Source organism: Cryptococcus neoformans (genome assembly GCF_000091045.1).
Source record: "Cryptococcus neoformans var. neoformans JEC21 chromosome 14 sequence".
Taxonomy (NCBI): domain Eukaryota; kingdom Fungi; phylum Basidiomycota; class Tremellomycetes; order Tremellales; family Cryptococcaceae; genus Cryptococcus; species Cryptococcus deneoformans.
This window is the reverse complement of record NC_006683.1, coordinates 311,260-329,384: the sequence shown is the minus strand read 5'-3', so window position 1 is coordinate 329,384 and position 18,125 is coordinate 311,260. Positions and strand designations below refer to the sequence as shown.

The 18,125-nt window shown below is 48.8% G+C and overlaps 7 protein-coding genes across 7 annotated transcripts; 2 read left to right on the top strand and 5 right to left on the bottom strand.

Moving 5' to 3' along the window:
• Nucleotides 1-64: 64 nt before the first annotated feature.
• Nucleotides 65-1,773, bottom strand: CNN01060 (general RNA polymerase II transcription factor, putative). The gene is made up of 7 exons (XM_024658384.1): nucleotides 1,725-1,773; nucleotides 1,523-1,538; nucleotides 1,325-1,426; nucleotides 915-1,247; nucleotides 684-845; nucleotides 521-612; nucleotides 65-457 (listed from the first exon to the last, which is right to left on the bottom strand). Coding segments are annotated over exons 1-7 (723 nt in total). The 5' UTR covers nucleotides 1,727-1,773; the 3' UTR covers nucleotides 65-441.
• Nucleotides 1,774-1,915: 142 nt separating this feature from the next.
• On the top strand, nucleotides 1,916-5,568 carry CNN01050 (nucleolus protein, putative). The gene is made up of 6 exons (XM_568548.2): nucleotides 1,916-2,074; nucleotides 2,125-2,216; nucleotides 2,277-2,571; nucleotides 2,631-4,205; nucleotides 4,267-4,546; nucleotides 4,610-5,568. The coding sequence occupies exons 1-6, from the start codon at nucleotides 1,970-1,972 to the stop codon at nucleotides 5,470-5,472; spliced, it is 3,210 nt and encodes a 1,069-aa protein (XP_568548.1). The 5' UTR covers nucleotides 1,916-1,969; the 3' UTR covers nucleotides 5,473-5,568.
• On the bottom strand, nucleotides 5,551-6,345 carry CNN01040 (hypothetical protein). The gene is made up of 3 exons (XM_024658383.1): nucleotides 6,012-6,345; nucleotides 5,854-5,915; nucleotides 5,551-5,794 (listed from the first exon to the last, which is right to left on the bottom strand). Exons 1-3 carry the CDS (start codon nucleotides 6,223-6,225, stop codon nucleotides 5,672-5,674), a joined length of 399 nt encoding a protein of 132 aa, XP_024514043.1. The 5' UTR covers nucleotides 6,226-6,345; the 3' UTR covers nucleotides 5,551-5,671.
• An 88-nt stretch (nucleotides 6,346-6,433) lies between these two features.
• CNN01030 (inorganic phosphate transporter, putative) lies at nucleotides 6,434-8,050 on the bottom strand. Its single transcript, XM_568544.1, has 6 exons — nucleotides 7,791-8,050; nucleotides 7,624-7,729; nucleotides 7,435-7,550; nucleotides 7,087-7,377; nucleotides 6,739-7,034; nucleotides 6,434-6,680 (listed from the first exon to the last, which is right to left on the bottom strand). The coding sequence occupies exons 1-6, from the start codon at nucleotides 8,018-8,020 to the stop codon at nucleotides 6,607-6,609; spliced, it is 1,113 nt and encodes a 370-aa protein (XP_568544.1). The 5' UTR covers nucleotides 8,021-8,050; the 3' UTR covers nucleotides 6,434-6,606.
• Nucleotides 8,051-8,380: 330 nt separating this feature from the next.
• Nucleotides 8,381-12,219, bottom strand: CNN01020 (vacuolar membrane protein, putative). The gene is made up of 9 exons (XM_568542.2): nucleotides 12,047-12,219; nucleotides 11,672-11,995; nucleotides 11,184-11,619; nucleotides 10,871-11,136; nucleotides 10,587-10,820; nucleotides 10,151-10,537; nucleotides 9,045-10,103; nucleotides 8,812-8,987; nucleotides 8,381-8,752 (listed from the first exon to the last, which is right to left on the bottom strand). Exons 1-9 carry the CDS (start codon nucleotides 12,164-12,166, stop codon nucleotides 8,539-8,541), a joined length of 3,216 nt encoding a protein of 1,071 aa, XP_568542.1. The 5' UTR covers nucleotides 12,167-12,219; the 3' UTR covers nucleotides 8,381-8,538.
• An 847-nt stretch (nucleotides 12,220-13,066) lies between these two features.
• CNN01010 (malate dehydrogenase (oxaloacetate-decarboxylating), putative) lies at nucleotides 13,067-16,288 on the bottom strand. Its single transcript, XM_568541.2, has 9 exons — nucleotides 15,835-16,288; nucleotides 15,613-15,775; nucleotides 15,433-15,532; nucleotides 15,174-15,373; nucleotides 14,885-15,115; nucleotides 14,706-14,825; nucleotides 14,567-14,654; nucleotides 13,905-14,520; nucleotides 13,067-13,849 (listed from the first exon to the last, which is right to left on the bottom strand). Exons 1-9 carry the CDS (start codon nucleotides 16,067-16,069, stop codon nucleotides 13,800-13,802), a joined length of 1,803 nt encoding a protein of 600 aa, XP_568541.1. The 5' UTR covers nucleotides 16,070-16,288; the 3' UTR covers nucleotides 13,067-13,799.
• Nucleotides 16,289-16,786: 498 nt separating this feature from the next.
• CNN01005 (hypothetical protein) lies at nucleotides 16,787-18,119 on the top strand. The gene is made up of 7 exons (XM_024658886.1): nucleotides 16,787-16,923; nucleotides 17,004-17,030; nucleotides 17,118-17,397; nucleotides 17,504-17,601; nucleotides 17,673-17,740; nucleotides 17,834-17,962; nucleotides 18,012-18,119. The coding sequence occupies exons 1-7, from the start codon at nucleotides 16,896-16,898 to the stop codon at nucleotides 18,075-18,077; spliced, it is 696 nt and encodes a 231-aa protein (XP_024514700.1). The 5' UTR covers nucleotides 16,787-16,895; the 3' UTR covers nucleotides 18,078-18,119.
• The last annotated feature ends 6 nt before the right edge of the window (nucleotides 18,120-18,125 follow it).

Sequence of the window (18,125 nt, the reverse complement as noted above, 5' to 3'; positions counted from 1 at the left end):
AATTGTCTGTACAGCTCTCAAAAGTTCATTGTGATGAGTTTCCGAACGAATCGTAAGAAATTTCCACTAGTTACAAAAGCAATGCATCGTTGACCACGCATTCTGGGCCTATTCGGATTTTCTCCGTTACATAAACTGTGAGACATGACATTAACGTGATGGAGATTTACTGTTTATGTTTTGCTTAAGTTGTAAAGTCCCTGCTTGGCACATGAAAAGCCGGAAAGAAGAAGGGAGCGAGGGGAAGGGAGGACGAGCGTATGGAGACATTGAGAATACAAAAAGGCGTTCTGAAAACATGTGATTTTGGATTTTCCTCCTCTGGGAAATTGTTGAGCTGGTGATAAGAAAGATGAAGGGCCACGCTATGTCGTGACAGATAAAACAAGGCAGTAGGTGAAGCGATGAAGAAATATTGGTAGAAGAGGACGAGGGCGAAGATTACCATTCAAATTCGCTATTTGCGCAAAAAAGTGGTAAGCATAGCGAGCAACGAAACAATCTGGCAGTCTGTACATACCCATTACATTTGGCGAAAAGATAATCTTTCCCATTAAGATGTATCATTCCGTCTTTGAACACCGTCTTCCACTTGTTCTTTACTCTTTGGACCTATTTCCACAAAAACGCGCGATCAGCATATGTAACTAGCCACAGAGGGGAATGATGAGACAGCAACATACCTTGTCGTACACACAGAAAACGATATCAACGTCATTTTCATCCTCACCACCGTCGACATCACCTCTAAACTCATCATCGGAGTCATCTAGATCGGAATCGATAACGTCGTCCCCTGGCAGCAAACCTGCAGCGTTTGGTTCCGGTTTGTGACCGTCCTCAGCCTATACCGAATAATCATTGATGTCAGCGTCATGAAAAGAGCAAAGAGGGCCGCAGAAATGAGAACACACCGCTCCGCCTCTTAACCGCATAACCTCGTCAGGGTCCATCTTCACTCTAGTTTCACCCTGTTGTTGTCCACTCGGCACTTGTACCCCACCGTTGACAAACCCATTTGTGCCCAGCGCGCCTACTCCAGGAGCACCAGGCATGGCAGCACTCGAGCCTTGGACTTGCCCCTGCCGAGGGAATGGGAACATATCGGCCGATTGGGAATTTGAAGGACCAGCGGGGGGTGAAGAAGCTTCGGGCTTTGATTCAAGAGTTGGCGATGGGGATCTTGAGGATGAGCCGGCACGGGCAAAGTCGGCGACTCGTGTTTCGAGCAGCTTAGCTTCCCATTTCTGGTTTTTCAGCAGGTCAGCAAACGACTCAGTCATCGTTCCGTTCCCGCGGTGCAATGCGGAACGGGATTACCTACTTGTTGGAGGTGCATCAGAATCTCTTCTTCCATTCCATATTCTTCAAAATCTACTTTTACACTTGATACAACATCGTCGATGACGGCGCGATATATCTCTGGCTGTGTATGTGCAACGGTCGAGCGAGGATAGATAGGGCCAGGTGAACACCAATGCAGGTCAGTGGATGCTTATGAGCTGTAAGAGAAGAGACTGACGACGATCTTGTTTGACCTTTGCGATATAACAAGAGAGTGTCAGCATGCAATCAAATACGGGGCATACAGTATATGGCAATCCATCCTCTATCCCTCATGTCTGCTCCGCCTGCCGGTCCGCTCCCCGACTATCCGCGGCCTCCACTCTGCGTTACTCTCTCGCCCCGCACTGCAAGGCTCTGCGACTGGCTCTGGGACATACATGTTACGCTGTGGGTTCCGACGTTGTGGCGGCAGGTATGCGTGTACGAGATTGTCAAAGTATGCAGAAAGGGGGAGGCGGGAGGGGGATTGTTGTGGCTTGCTTATATACTCGCGGCTCGGAATAATTCCTTTATTTTTCTTTTTCTTTGTCCCAGAATTTCAGAGCGTCGGCGTACTCAACATCATATTTGTGTATATACAACTCCTATCTTTCAGCACCACATACTCAAAACATCACAAGCAATGAGGAAGCAACTCGACCCACGCATCCCAGCGCTTATCAACAATGGTGTCAAGGCGAACCACAGGAGTTTCTTCGTCATGGTCGGCGACAAGGGACGAGACCAGGTATGTCCCGGTATGCAGGCAGCTATGCGGTTCGACTGACATCGATGTAGGTGGTGAACCTGCACTTTCTCTTGTCTCAAGCAAGAGTATCTTCCAGACCGAGCGTTTTGTGGTGTTATAAGAAGGATTTAGGTTTCACAACGTGAGTCGCAGCTTCTGAAAACCTTCAGCAGACGATTTACTTTCGACCTATTGCCACCAGTCATCGCAAGAAGCGAGAGGCCAAGATCAAGCGTGATGTAAAACGTGGTATTAGAGATGCCAACGAACAAGACCCGTTCGAGCTCTTTGTGACAGTGACAGATATTCGATACACGTACTACAAGGATAGCGCAAAGATTCTCGGTCAAACTTTCGGGATGCTCGTTTTGCAAGATTATGAAGCGATTACACCAAATCTGTTGGCGAGGACCATCGAAACGGTCGAAGGTGGTGGTATCGTTGTGTTATTGTTGAAGACAATGTCAAGTTTGAAGCAGTTGTACGCTATGGCCATGGTAAGCTTTAATGTCGGGATGGCGTGGAATAATCTGATTTCTCATGACTTCTCATATAGGACGTTCACTCCCGATACCGAACAGACGCCCACCAGTTTGTTCAACCCCGTTTCAATGAACGATTCATCCTTTCTCTCGGCTCAAATCCAGATTGTCTCGTTCTCGACGATGAACTCAACGTTTTACCTCTTTCCAAGGGCAAGGATATTCAAATAGGCAAGGCCGGCGAAGAAGACGATCGAGGGAGGAAGAGAAAGGCAGAGGAGCTCAAAGAGATGAAGGAAAACTTGGAAGGTGTAGACATCGTTGGTTCTCTTGCCAAGTTGGCAAAGACTGTCGACCAGGCCAAGGCTATCCTGACTTTTGTCGAGGCCATCTCCGAGAAAAACCTTTCATCTACTGTCGCCTTGACTGCTGGTCGAGGTCGAGGTAAATCTGCCGCTCTCGGTCTCGCCATCGGTGCAGCTCTTGCTCATGACTACTCTAACATCTTTGTTACTTCTCCTGACCCCGAAAACCTCAAAACTTTGTTTGAATTTGTCTTCAAAGCCCTTGATGCCTTGGGTTACGAGGAGCACATTGATTATGATGTCGTGCAAAGCACAAACCCCGACTTCAAAAAGGCTATTGTGAGGGTCAACATCTTCCGAGGTCACCGACAAACCATCCAATACATCTCCCCCGAAGATTCTCACGTTCTCGGCCAAGCTGAGCTTGTCATCATTGATGAAGCTGCCGCCATCCCTCTTCCCCTTGTTCGTAAACTCATCGGCCCCTATCTCGTGTTTATGGCCTCCACCATCAACGGTTACGAGGGTACTGGCCGTTCATTGTCCATCAAGCTCATTCAGCAACTCCGTGAACAGACACGACCATCGATTACCAAGGATAGCGAGAATGCGGCTGCCAACTCTGCTGGTTCATCTTCCAAGGCTGCGGCTGCTGGTAGATCGGGCGCTGGTCTCGTGCGATCTCTTCGTGAGATCAAGCTTGATGAGCCTATCCGTTACTCCCCCGGAGACAATGTTGAAAAGTGGTTGAACAACCTCCTCTGCCTCGATGCCACCATCGTCTCCAAATCTATCCAAGGTTGCCCTCACCCTTCCAAATGCGAGCTTTACTATGTCAACCGCGACACTCTCTTCTCTTATCACCCCGCTTCAGAAGTGTTCTTGCAAAGGATGATGGCGCTCTACGTCGCTTCCCACTACAAGAACTCTCCTAACGACTTGCAGATGCTTTCCGATGCTCCCGCTCATCATCTTTTCGTTCTCCTTCCCCCTATCGACGAGAATGATAATACCCTCCCTGACCCTCTTGTCGTCCTTCAAGTCGCGCTTGAAGGTAATATTAGCCGAGAAGCTATCTTGAAAGAGATGGCTCAGTCGGGTATGCGATCATCCGGAGATATGATCCCCTGGATCATCTCCACTCAGTTCCAGGACAATGACTTTGCCACGCTTTCAGGAGCGAGGGTGGTGAGGATTGCCACGCATCCTGATTATGCCAGGATGGGCTATGGATCAAGGGCGATGGAAGCGTTGGAGAGTTTCTATAACGGGACTTCGTACAACTTTGACGATGCCCCTGTTGATATGGGCGAGTCTTTTGCTGACGCTGCCAAGGTCGGACCTGTAAGTGACGTCTTTTATCCCCTTCCCGCAAAACCGAACGTCGACTGAATGCGTTTCCCAGAATGCCAACCTCCAAAATGACACCATCGCCATCCGTGACCCTTCACGTATGCCTCCTCTTCTCCAACGTTTGTCGGAGCGTAAACCCGAGACCTTGGACTACCTCGGTGTCTCCTTCGGCCTTACCCGTGACTTGCTCAGGTTCTGGAAGAAGGGCGGTTTCACCCCTTTGTACGCGAGCCAAAAGGAGAATGCGTTGACTGGCGAGTACACATTTGTGATGCTCAAGGTTTTGGCGAGTGCTGGTGGTGGTGGAGAGTGGTTGGGTGCTTTTGCTCAAGGTATGTCGTGTCTTTTACTTCAGGATGAAGTACATATGGGCAATGACTAACGGTTATGAACAGACTTTAGACAACGATTCATGAACCTTCTCTCATATGAGGCATTCAAAAAGTTTGACGCTTCTATCGCTCTCTCCATCCTCGAATCTACCGTCCCTCGCAACTCTCCTTCCCCCGCTCCCAAACTTCTCACCAACACCGAGCTCTCTTCGCTCCTCACTCCGTTTGACATCAAGCGTCTTGAATCGTACGCCGACAGCATGCTCGACTATCACGTCGTCCTCGACCTTGTTCCTACCATCGCTTCCTTATTCTTCGGCAAGAGGCTTGAAACCAGCTTACCGCCTGCCCAGCAGGCCATCTTGCTCGCTCTGGGGCTGCAAAGGAAGAATGTCGAGGCGCTCGAGAACGAACTGGGTATCACTTCCACTCAAACCCTTGCACTGTTCGGAAAGGTTTTGAGGAAGATGACGAAATCTCTGGAAGACATCCGAAAGGCCTCTATCGCGTCTGAACTTCCTGCTGAGCCGACCCTCGCCGGCCGATCAGCCAACGGGTCTAACAAGTTTGTCGCGCTGCAGCAAACCATCGAACAAGATCTCGCCGATTCTGCGGTACAGCTGAACGGTGAAGATGACGATGCGTCAAAGAAGGAGCAGAGAGAGCTGTTGAATACTCTCAACATGGAGGAATTTGCGATTGATCAGGGGGGTGATTGGACGGAGGCTGAGAAGCAAGTTGAGAGACTTGCATCTGGTAAGGGCGGCGCGAGACTGTCCAGCACAGTCAGCGTAAAAGTGGACAAGCTTGACGATGACAAAGCGAAGGCGGAGAAGGGCAAGGATGCGGGTGCCAGGGATGCGAAGAAGAAGAGGAGAGAGAGTGGAGGGGAGAAGGGTGGAAAGAAGAAGGTAAGGAGAGAGTAAGAGGATGTTTTTGGTTTCATATCTAGATTTGTGATTATGGCTCTTATTCTTTAACTCATATTTGGTTCAGTAAAATGTATGATTCTTGCATGGTTCTAAATGGTATACAATGCTGGGTATTGGACTAAATCGTCCTGGCTCAAGAATCTGTCTGTCTAAATTTGGCGTTACAACTATGACTCAGGGTTGACTCTCATCTTCATGAAGGCCGTCTCTGCGCTTCATCTTCTACCCGTGGTTCTTGTTGCAGCCCCACTATCCTCTGTTCTTCCGGCGAAAGGGTGAAGAATGATTGTCTAAAGTTTTGGTATTTTCTTCTCACCTAACGAATGAACGGCATCAGCCGACAAGACCATCGTTGTACAAGGAAACGACCCTTACAGGACTGAAAACATGCTCCTTAGGTCCAAAATCTGCGAATAACACCATGTATGCACAAGCGACTATCATTTCCCGTCAGCTGCTAGAGTCCAATCCCCACTCCATGAGAGAAGAGGAGGCCGCAGAAGGCATGTAACCGGTGAAAGAGATAAACATACCAGTCCCAGCAATCCATCCTCCGAAACCCAGAGCCTTATTGACCCTTACCGGCAAAACGCTCTCATCCGCTTTCTTACTCATCCTAGCCCAGTATCGTTCAGCCTCGGCTTTACTTCGTTGAGCGGCAACGGTGTTTGGGTCGGGGCCAGTGTAGGCCTTGTACGATGGAACGGCCCTGGAAGGGGGTCCAATGGGAGGAGTGGGAGAAGACATTGCGCCGGCTTGAATAATTGAAAAGAAGTAGATAGCAGAAGTATGATTTTTAGTTTGTTAACACTGAGATGACAGCACGATGCAGTGAAAGACGATAACAACACTTGGAGGAGCACTTTTGCCTTTCGTTAGGAGATTAGAGAAGCGCGAACACGAAATTTCAATTTCAGGGTTTCACTCTCGGCATTCGGCACTGCGCCCCGTCATCACTTTTTTATCACATACATTCTTGGCTCATGGCTTGAGAAGACTTATGGAACATTTTTTGGATCAACTGGACAAGCATCCGCACACGGCTATTACTAAACAGAACAAAAGTCGAGACATCACAGATTGCATCTGCGTACCATCAACCGTCTTAGCTACAAGAATTTATCTAGTTTACTTGGGGATAGGAGCAATCTCGACACCGCCAGTAGCGTTGAGCATCTTCTTGATGTCACCGTAGATCAAGACTATACAGATTTGTCAGCATACCGATAGACTCCTGCATCAAACGCATTTGAAACTTACACTGGCCAGCAGTAAGGGTACCGATCATGACAAGACGAGTGGTCATACCGGTGAAGAGACCGGAAACACCGAGCTGACCAGCCATCTGGACGAGCCTAGAGGTGGTAGACTGGCCGGGGGCGCCCTTGGTCTTGTTGATCTTAGACAAGAGGGTGTCGGCGGGTTGAGAGATAACGGCGGCGGCCAAACCAGCGATAAGACCGGAAGTAAGGTTAAGACCAGTGAGCTGTCCACCAGTAAGAGAGTCCTTGGACTTGCCAGTGGCCTTGAGGATCTTCTCGACGGCGACCTCGTAGCTGCGATAGTATTAGCCAAATATTTGATTATTACGCAGTACGGTCGACTTACACGGCGAACTTGGCCATGGTATAAGGAACCTGCTTGAAGAGGATAGGGCCGAAACCGGCGTAGAAGGCAGCGGGACCTTCCTCCCTCAAAATCCTAAGGAAACCACCGGAAAGACCGTTGGCGAAAGATGGCTGAGAGACAAGCCTGATTCGAGTGGCCTCAAGGGGACAGAGAGCAATGTCGGCGAAGAACTCGGCGATGGCAGAGGCACCAAGGTAGATGGCCTGTCGGTTCTCACGGGCCTTGTCGACACCAACGAGGTCAATGGCCTTCTTCTTCCAAAACTCGTAACTAATTGGCAAGTTAGCGCGGCTCTAGGCGGTTATTTGAAGAGACATCATTACTTACCCACCGAACTTGAAGGCACCCTGGATGGCGTAACCGACGGCGGTGGGGCCGAAACCAGTGAGAAGAGCACCGGCACCCTCCTTGGCAATGATTTGTCGGAAAGAGGCAACCATACCCTATTGTTTGTGACATTAACACCACGCCTTACAATTCTCAAAATCCTTAGGAACTGTTGAAAAAACGACCAACCCTGTTGTAAACCTCTGGTTCGAGCTGGATTCGGGTCTTGACGACATCAACGGGGGTGAGGGCACCGTGGGTGACGGCACAACCAAGAGCACCCGCAAGAGCGAATCTGCGTATCCCATTAGCGATCTGAACAAACAACACATTGCTTTCGGGTCGAAATGACTAACCGAGAGTAGAGGTCAATACCGGTAGGAGAGGAAGTAGCGGTCTGCTTGACAGCCTCCTTAGCGTCCTGGTACTTCACGTCGGCCTTACCGCCCAACTCCTGAACCTTGGCCTGAGCATCCTGGCCGAGAGCCTTGCCCTGGGCAACGGCGCTGTCGACCTTGTCTCCGACGGAGGGAAGGAAGAAGGAGTTGGTGGTGGAGAAGAAGGGGTTGGACCTGTAAGGAGACATTGTTGTTTTTGAGTGGTGCGTGGATTACAGCTGTTGAAGAAGAAGAAGAAAAAAGAAAGAGGTGAAAAAGAGGATTGATTATTACGGGCCACGATTCAGGGACCACGGAGCCATGACGGAATCGAAAAGCCACCCATCGGAGTTTCGGAGTTAGCTCCGGCGCGATGCCTGGCTGATGAGATGCGGATGCGTCTATGGAAAAAAGGATGACGAGAGATAAGTATGGCAGGCCATGGATAGTACTCTTGGCAATGGGTCTGCCTGGAATGGCCCTAATGGCCATCTTACCTCCTGTTACTGCCAGCAGAAAGACACAGAAGTCTAGAACCCCGTACACCACTTTTGGATCCCTTATGGCCAAGTGCCGAGGCTATGCTTGGCAGTCTGTAGACGAGCATACTATGAAGCGTCCTTGCAGACCATAGAACAGCATGCAGTACAAGCAAGCTGCATTATGGACATGATGACAAACTCTTCTTTTCCTGCAAGCCCTAGTTGGTCTTTCTCTAAGCCTCAATCTAAGCCTCAATCTTCTCATCAACCCCTTCTCGCCCAAACAACCCTCTCCCAAACGCATCCGCCACCACATTGAACCCGTCTTCTGCCTGGTGCACTTCTTCCAAAAACAAATCGTGTCTGTCAGCCAGGCGGAGCTGATTGCGTCGAAGTTCACGGATAACCGAGTGTTGTCGAGCACAGATGGGACATTCTGGATCAGAGTCCGGTAAACATCTAGGTTTTCCAGTCAGTGTCAGCTAATCGTTCAATGTGCCACGATGGAAAAGACAAACCTTTGGTGATAGCTGTGCTTGCACATAAAGTGTACACTCGGTAAATCAAGCTGCCCACCGCACGCTGCACACTTTGTGACTTGGAAAACTTCTGGCTGGGACACGCTGCTCCTATCCAAAATAGCTTTGCGCTTGGCAGCAGTTTCCGAACGATAAGAATCGTAAAGGTGTTTATCCTGCAATCTCTGTGAGTATTCTGTGGTCGAGATATGAAAACCTGTGATGCCACTTACAGACTCAATCTCCTCTTCATTCTCCTCAACCTTTCCTCTCAACCACTCCTTGACGCTTCCAACATCAACTACCCCATTCCTACTCAACAACTGCACAACGCCGAGCGGCGGCATGATCTGATACTCATCAATCTTGGCCAATATTTTGGACAGCTCTCCCTTGTGTCTTGTAAGGATAGCAGGTGATGATGTAAGGTATCTAAGGACAAGAGGATATAAGTGTGGGTGTGACGGGCCGTACATTTCAAGGTGGGTGAACACCTTGCTCGAGGGCGTTATTCCTTGCGCGTCTTCGGCTTCTTGTCCCTCATCCATATAATACCTCAGGACATCCTCGTACATTCCCATCCCTTCCCAAAGTCTTACCATGCCCTCTCTAAAGCCTACAGAGGAACACAGAACCAGCGCATGCATGGGATCGTAAGGTGTCGAGTCGCTGTTGATTAAGGCGAGTGCTTTCCGTTTCGATTGTTCGGCAGACGAGGAGAGATAGAGCTCGAGAAGGGTGTTCCAAACGGCAGTTTGGTCAATAACTGTCGGGTCGGTGGGAGGAGGCGCGTCCATATCTCTTTTAGGAGCTGAAATGGTACTGGAATTTGAAATTGAGGGGTCGACTTTTTGGTTCCAAAGGTTGAGAGCGACAGATTCGAGGAAATGTATGAAAAGCTCGCGATGATCTACAAAGTGGGCAAAGTATTGTCTCGGGGAGGCTGGAACATAGCTAGGGGTCATGTCTTCCTTTTCATCCTCCCCAACCCTGGCAGCATCGGTACCGTCATGAGCATCAGTTGGCTTTTCATCCTCGTTCAATGTTGCGCCTGAGGGCGTATCTCCAGACAAGAACCCAGTCACCTTGTTGTACCCCAGATATGACAACATCGCTGGCCCGCTCCCGTTCGCTCCGCTACCAGCGGTAGTCCCATCCGTCTTTCCATCGACTTCATGTACCGCTTTCTTCTTCCCAAGATTTCCAGAACATAAGTCGATGAGGAGTTCTGTTGTGGCTTCTGGTTCGTGCTGAAGTAATGTTCTCCCATATCTCACCATATTCACCTCGCACTTTTTCTTGTCAGCTCAAATCTCAAAATACTGATAATTCTACTCACGGCTTTCGGCCCCAGCCCTCTCAAATATCTTAACGCCTCGTCAACCTTACCCGCATCCTCAATCTGAATCCTCAAGTAATCCTCATGCTTATCAAACTTCTTGGCCAGATATGCCGCATGTTCATAAAATCCTGCTTGCCTACATACCCTAATGGCCGTATCCAGATCAAAAGGCAACTCTCCTTCCCGTCCACCCGCCCCAGTCCCAGGCGCAGGCGACGAAGAGCGTCGAGCCTCGGTACGAATGAACTGGTCGAGACGAGCTCGATCGGATGTCTTGGTGTAACAGTTGAGAAGCAGTGTAGTGTGGTCGGGATTAGCGAGACCGCGAGAGTGAAGTTCTTGGAGATAGGTTGTAAGGTTGTGAATTCTTTGCGCGTCCAGGAACTACTTTCCTCTCAGCTATTCATTCACACGATTTGAAAGATAAACTCACTTTGCGGATGACATAGCTTGGCTGCAGGGACCCCAATGTTTTGACAAACTGACCCATTGCCCCATCGAAATCACCCTTACTGTACAGATAATCACCATATCGTCTGTGGATATCGGCAATGCCTGCTTCATCAAGGCCTTGTGACCGAGCCATGGTGATGGCGAGGGTGTACAGGTTTCTCCGATATAGTGTCTCAAGCTTAGCCTGGGTGGATTGCTCGTCTAATCGTGATAACTTCGCATATATGAGCTTGCCGAGGCTCCCAAGATATACAGGTTACTCACCTTGCCGTTGGCGCCGTACACATAGATCCCTCCCCACTGACAAAAAACATCCCGCACTCCTTCGCTATAAGTCCCAGAATACCCGATCACCTTGTTATCTAAATCAAATATTGTGATCTTTGCCATGTCAGGCGATCCTAATTCGCCGTTTGGGGTTGACTTGGCATAATGCCTGACAGTGGCCGAGGCGGAGGCGGCAGACGGGTAATATGGAGGCGATGTTATGATAAGATTATGATTGTATACTGCTATAGATGACTTGGGTCCTATGTATGGTGTCAATATACGTCCACATCGAATCGCAGAGATTTACCTTCATAGGCCAAGCAAGCCCCACGACCATCGGGACTGTAAAGATATATAGCCTCGTCTCTGGCCACAACCATTTCCTTCCTCTGAGAGTCCATTGCAGCACATCCAAGAGCGCATCCCACATCATCTATCGTCCTCGCCTCGCCTTTACCGTTCACTGGAGCCGAGAGTACTCTGTTGGTGGTAACGATAAACAAACTGAATCCGTGAGAGGAAGATGACCTGCTAGGTGTTGATTTATCTGTTGGTGGATATTCGCGGAATCCTAAGCCAGTCACTGGTTCATGTGATTCGTGGACAACGCGAGCCTTGGGAAGGGATGTTAGAGATAAAGAAGTAGTCAATGATTGAAGGAAGTGTCGATAGAGAAGGACGGTGCCGTCTCCTAGCCCTATAGCGAGATGCGATAGATTCGACGTAAGAGCTACCGAAGATACCTGCGTCCAATTCAGCTTCATCCAGTAGCCTTAGAGCCACAGATAAACCTACAGGATGAGGCCTTTGTCCATGTTGTATCCGTACGCTTCTGAGCAGCACTGGCCTTCTCTCTGAACTCTTCTTGTCGTCCTTCGTCAGATCCCACACCTTCAGCAGGGGCCAAAGGCTCCCTTCTTCCTCTCCTATAGCTACAAGCAGCCCGGCTGCCTCGAGAAGGAATGTCGCGCGACCATTTTGTTCCCAGGCAGTAAACGATCGCTCGATGGAGAAATGCTTGTCGAGGATACTGATATTTCGAGATGAAGAGACTATCAGTGAGGGTGACAGAGGAGATTTAGGAGCTGTGGTGGTAATTACGACTGGCGGAGTCAGTTGCTACCTGTTATCAGCATACGGCTTTGGACTGTAAGCTGGCCGCCCACTTACTCGGATAGCTCGAGGCGACTGGGCCATGTCCTGTTCATCCTTGACATTTTCCGCATCGAAGAAAGTGAACTGTCGCCATTGAGGAGCTGTTTGGCCTAAGTGTGAAGGCGAGAGTGTCATGGGAGCTTTCTTGAAAGTGGAATGCTGGATGATGCTGCAGCAAGGGAGCGATGAACGACGAATGACGGATGAACAACAACCACTCGCATCGGTCAACAGCAGGCGTGACGCACGAACGGGCAACGCAATTCCGAAATGATGACGTGGAAGATGTAAACTGTGATCGCCCAAGGCAGTCCTACAAGCAGTTTTGAGTGCGCAGATCAGATGAAAGCTCTCATCATCACTTGAGAAGTTCGGTGAAGTAAGTGCGCGTTTTTAGGACAAAGTCTATCTGCTAGGCCCATGACTTGCATTTACTAACACTCCTCAGCCCAAAAGGAAACGGATGAAGCATCTCGGAAGCTGTACCACCAAGCCAAGAGCTTCACGACGAGAGCTTCATTGCGTTGCTGAGAGAAGACTGTGGGACGCAACTGTCAGATGCAAGGAATAATTGTACCATGTTTGACAGACGTGCAATTGCATCAAAATCGCTTTCATGCCTTGGTTCGAATGTTAATGGGATGGATCTGAGGGGTGCTTTAGCTTACCCCATCTGAATACAGTGTCAGCAACTTGAAGACAATTTCAGATCAGCCTTCAAATGGGTATTTGCCTCTGTGTATGCAAGAGGACAATATTCAACAAACCTTTGCGAGGCGGAATCCAACGGTCTTCGTGGGTGCCGTCAAACAGCAACTCGACCTGCCGTCGCTGGCGGCCTACGTGGGTTCCATATTCAATGGTGATCGCGTCATGAAAGGAAAGATTTCTAGGTTGCTAGCCGAGAATGTTAGTGAGTATTACATTGCCTTGACAGTCGAACACCAGTCTCAGGAGTGCAATTTAGTTCCTGGCACCATTAAAGAGAATTTCATCAAGTTTAAAAGCTTGATGAAAGAAAGCATGGATGAGTGCATACATGTCTTACATGTGATTTCTTTTTGGTCGTACATTACATTATAGACCAAACTTTGGATCAAGTTTCAGTGACCCATGGGTCTAAAGCGAGGAGGTAGTGGAGCCAACTTGCTCTACAACCCTGAACAACTGGAGCCCTTGGGGCTTCTTTTGGTCATTGATTCCCATGCCGAGGTTTCGTTGGATCTACTGAAGAAGAGCCGAAAGACTCATGTAGAGTACGAGGCGGTCTTCGAGGCATTATCTGCTAAGTATATTCGCTACGAACCTCTCATCGGCTGGACCCCTCCTCGAGCATCCAAAAGACGACGAGTTGACGAAACGAACCGCGCTGGCAGTGTTGGAGGGGACGGGAATGGGGCGCTTATAGAGGACGACCGTGATTAAACCTTTTCTTTTTTTTTGTTGGATGAGTGAGCAATGGGAGAGGAGGCCATTTGTGGCGTGGCTGCTTTATATCTTCTACGAGATTCTTCTATCAAGGTTCTTTTCTTCTCTTTATGCATCCATAGACATCTCACAACATATTTTACCGTTAAGAACAGTTAGGCAAATGATGGATGATATAGGGCTTCAGGGATCGAGGTATATGAACGTCATGCATAGCTTCTTATCTTATCAACAATCACCCCATTGACCTAAAAAGGATACTCATACGTGTATCGTCTTAGTATTTTTAATTCACAATCAAAATGCCTATTACACAACGAAATGTCCATGAAACTTTTACTCAAGGCCACCACTGAGCCTTGTTCATTTCTTCGGTAAGAGTCTCGATATCTAGATTCGTTGCATTAGCCAGTGAGCTGTCTGACAAAAAAGACACGAGACTTACCGAGACCTCTCAGCTTTTCATTTGTGTCTACACCATCTTCCTGAGCCTGCTTGACAACACCGGCAGCAACCCTAGCACTGACCGCCCTGATCCTTTCCAACCTAGGGTATAACAAGCCTTTCTGCTTCTCCTCCGGTGTGAGAGCCTCGGAAAGAGCAATGGCAGAAGCGGTGATCATGCCAGTGGTAATACGCTTGCAACCAGCCTGGAGGGCACCAAAGCCAATACCAGGGAACACGAGGAAATTGTTTCCTTGACCTGGCTCTCGGAAAGTGCCTTTGAATTGTTGAGGGGCGTAGGGAGATCCCGAAGCAAAGAGTACACGACCGTCGGTCCATTCAAGGGCATCGGAAAAGGCCAACTCGCACTTGCTGGTAGGGTTAGAAAGGGGGAAGATGATGGGCGACTGGTTCAACTCGGCCATGCGCCTGACGGCAGACTCGGAGAAAGCGCCAAAAGTGGTGGAGAGACCGACAAGGGCGGTGGGCTGAACGTACTCGATAACAGATTCGAGAGAGGGGTACTCTTTGCCTTCAGTGTCGTTTCGGATAAAGAACTTTTTGTGGGAGGCGACCTTGCCAGAGACGACATCGGCGCGAGTAGAGGTGATGAGACCCTGTCGGATGTCAGTATGGTTTCGGGCAGCATAGCGATTCGCTTACCTTGGTGTCAATGAGCCAGAACCTCTCCCTGGCCTCATCCTCAGTCAACCCTTGCATCATGAAAAAGTTCATCATCTCCTTGGCCACACTGAGTTATGTGTTAGCTCTTTGAAGATCACAAATTCCCGACGTGACTCACCCAACGGCAGCTGAACCACCACCAAGGAAGACAACCTTATGATCCCTTAAAGGCTTACCGGAAGCTTCGCTGGCGTGTTTAGCAGCGGCAAGGAAACCAGCAAGGATGACGGATCCAGTACTATACGTTATCGTTAGCTCATGTATAAACAACAACAACGAAAAAAGACATCAACTTGCCCCTCAATATCATCGTTGAACATCCTGTACTTCTCCTTATACCTCGCCAAGAAGTCAAAAGCAGCCTCAGAGTAAAAGTCTTCATGTTGAATGACAGCCTTGGGGAAAGCCTCGGATGCGGCAGCCATGAAAGCGTCCATGAACTCAGTAGCCTCCTCGAGGCCAACTCGGGGCTGTTTAAGACCAATGTAAAGAGGGTCATTTCGGACAGCCTCATTGTTGGTTCCCATGCTTACATATCTGTCAGCTTTTTTGGCTTTAAATTGATCATGAAAAGAGAACAACTCACTCAAGGACCACAGGCAAGCAACCATGAGGGTTGACGCCACCACCAGCAACGTACAAGTTCAATTTGCCAACGCTGATACCCATTCCTCCGATACCGAGATCTCCGAGACCCAAGATACGAGAACCATCGGTAACCACGAGAATCTGAGGCGGGGCGACAAGCTTGGAAGCGTATTGGTGGAGAATCTCGGGGATTCGATCCTGTGGTTGGGGAAGAAATCAGTTGATTCCAAGCATATAACACGGGGAGGAAAACACACCTTATCCTCGATGTTAAGGTAAAGACCTTCAGGTCCAGAGTATATTTGAGAATATTTTTGACAAGCCTCACCAACGGTAGGAGTATACACGATGGGCGCGCTGTGAAACGATGTTGATCAGTCATCGATCACTTTTGAAAGCGTAAAAGTTGTGTGCTGTACTGGTCACACGACACTTACAGCTCAGTCAACTCGTCACGCATGACCGAGAAGAACAAGTTGGGATCTTCCCTCCGAATCTTGGAGAGGTGTACATGCTTGAGCAAGGGAGTAGGTAAATTTTGGAGGTGGGCTTTGAGACGGAGGAGGTTTTGCGCGGGAGTGATGGCGGGGAGAGGAGAGGCTTGAGATGCTGTTAGTATATGTGCTGTGTAGGGCAAGCAGGATATAAATAAAACTTACTTGACCGCTTAAGTGGTTGAGAAGAAGAAAGAGTGCGGGCAGGAACAGCAATAGTCATCTTGAATCGTTGTATTGTTGGTCTGTGAGAAGCAACAGTCGAAGTAGTCGGGATGGTTATATATCCTCGGGAAATAATCTTCGTGGAAGCGTGTGAAAGGACTATTGATAAGGACTGGCGGATTTTGAATACGCTATCTGTAGACCTAGATGAAAGGGTAAAGGGGGTACGAAGCATTCTGGGCTGGTATTAATAGCTGGGAAGAGCCAAGGGTGCGACTTGTGACCTGGGCGGGAACGGAGGTTCGTGAGCAGGGGCTACGGTTATACTCGGTGGAGTCGGTGGTACGACCGGGACGATGGCGTTTATGTTTGTAGATTGTTGACCATTCTGTTGTTTACGACTCGAAATACATTGACGATCTGTGGGGGAATAGGCAAAGTATGGGGAATTGTTCGACATTTCAGTCAAAAGTTCGAAATAACGACCTGATCGTTCGAAATCATTGATAACCTCCACCGGTACCATCTCCGGTTTCTCCCGATTGATAACGCGCTTAGCCCCTGTTTTAACCGGTAAATCCATCCATTATGCGCGAACAGGCTGAATTTGGGAATCCCAAAAAGCGTGGCTGTCGGTCAAATCCGATAGCTTTTTTTACTGCTCAACTTGTGTTCACCTTGGGTTGGTCAAGGAGGTGTAAAGTAACCATACATGAATACCTTACAATGGCTGTTTTCTCTACTGTTGATCCTTACTCTTTCCAATGATTTAGCTAGACTGGGAGATTTTCAAAACAAGCACGGTGCCCAAAATAACTCGACTCAACACGATGGTGCTGCTTGCCCGAAAGTCACGTGCTAGACGATTGGGTTACTCAAATTTTCGCCCTCAATTTGGGTTTTGGGTGCTGCTGATTATTTCTCTCTCCTGAAATCCATCTCTACGTACATCCACTTCCAGCGAATCCCCTGGTTGATGTTTTACAGAACTAATCACCGCCGCTAAGCGCTTATAAAACAAAAGAGAGAAAGAGAGGAAATTCAACAGATAAGGGATAACGATGGCCCAACCAGGTCTCAGCTATAAGGGTGCGTTTCGGCCTTTTTATCCTGTAGACATCAGACTTTTCAAAACCAGGACTGACTTGAGACTTTGAAATGTATTCTAGAAATTGCAGATGCTATAGCGTCCTTCTGTATGTCTCCTTGGAAACGCGATGCACTAAACCTCTTTTTTTTTTTCTCGTGCTAACGCCAAGAACATTTCCGCTCGTGCTCCAAAGTGGAAATATCCCTCCACACAATCCTCTGTATCCGCCAGATTTACCCTCCTACGACGTTCACCCGCCGCCGTGCCCATGGCGTTCCTGTATACCAATCGCGTCACCCGACTGTACGATCGTACATCTCGCAGGTGATTGCCAGTGTAGGCAAGGAGATTCATGAGGGTAGATTGAAGAGGATGACGGTGGTGATCAAGAGTGTGTTGACTGGGTTACCGGTGGAGAGGATGATTTTTGATATCGGGTACTTGTCGGGGTTGGATGGGAGAAAAGATGTAGGGTGAGTTTCTCTTTTTTTCTGGGATGTGGAGGGAGAGTGTCCAGAGAGGGGTGTTGACTGGCTGGCTGGCTGACTGACTGACTGGCTGACTGGCTGATTGGACTAGGTTGACGGGCGCACCTAATGCTGATGAGCTGGGTCTCATGCTTCGCGGGTTCCTTATCAAGCTCTCTTCATTAGACGGCCAGTTGTTGGATAATAATGGTGAGTACGCTTTATTGCATCCCCCTCCTCCCCCCCCCCCCTCCGCGACTTTGATGCTGATTTTAGAATAGAGGAGTGTACTTTTGCGGTTATTATCGAGACCAATGACGATTTGGCGCCGTCCTCCAATTCCACAGAGGTAAGCCCGTCCTCCTGGGCATTTACCTCGTCTCGTCTTCTGACCTTTTTTTTTTTTTCTTTTTCTCTTTTTCTTCTTTTCACAAATCCACAGGAAACAGGGCCTTGGGTCCCAGCGCTTGCTGCAGATACACTCCGACCTTCACAAAAGGAAGACGCCGAGTGCCCAGAGAAGCACGAACCGCTTCTGAGCGTCAAAGCTATAGAAACAGGTGTTATAGATGTACGTTTATCATCTTCGACTCATGAGATGGGGAGCTGATGGGGAGTAGATGCGGTTATTGGTGCAAGAGTGTGTGGCCAAAACAGGGGTAGAGCGATTACAACCGTCTTTATAACCTATAATCATGTTTTCTCAATCAGTTAATAAAAGTGTTGTTATCAAT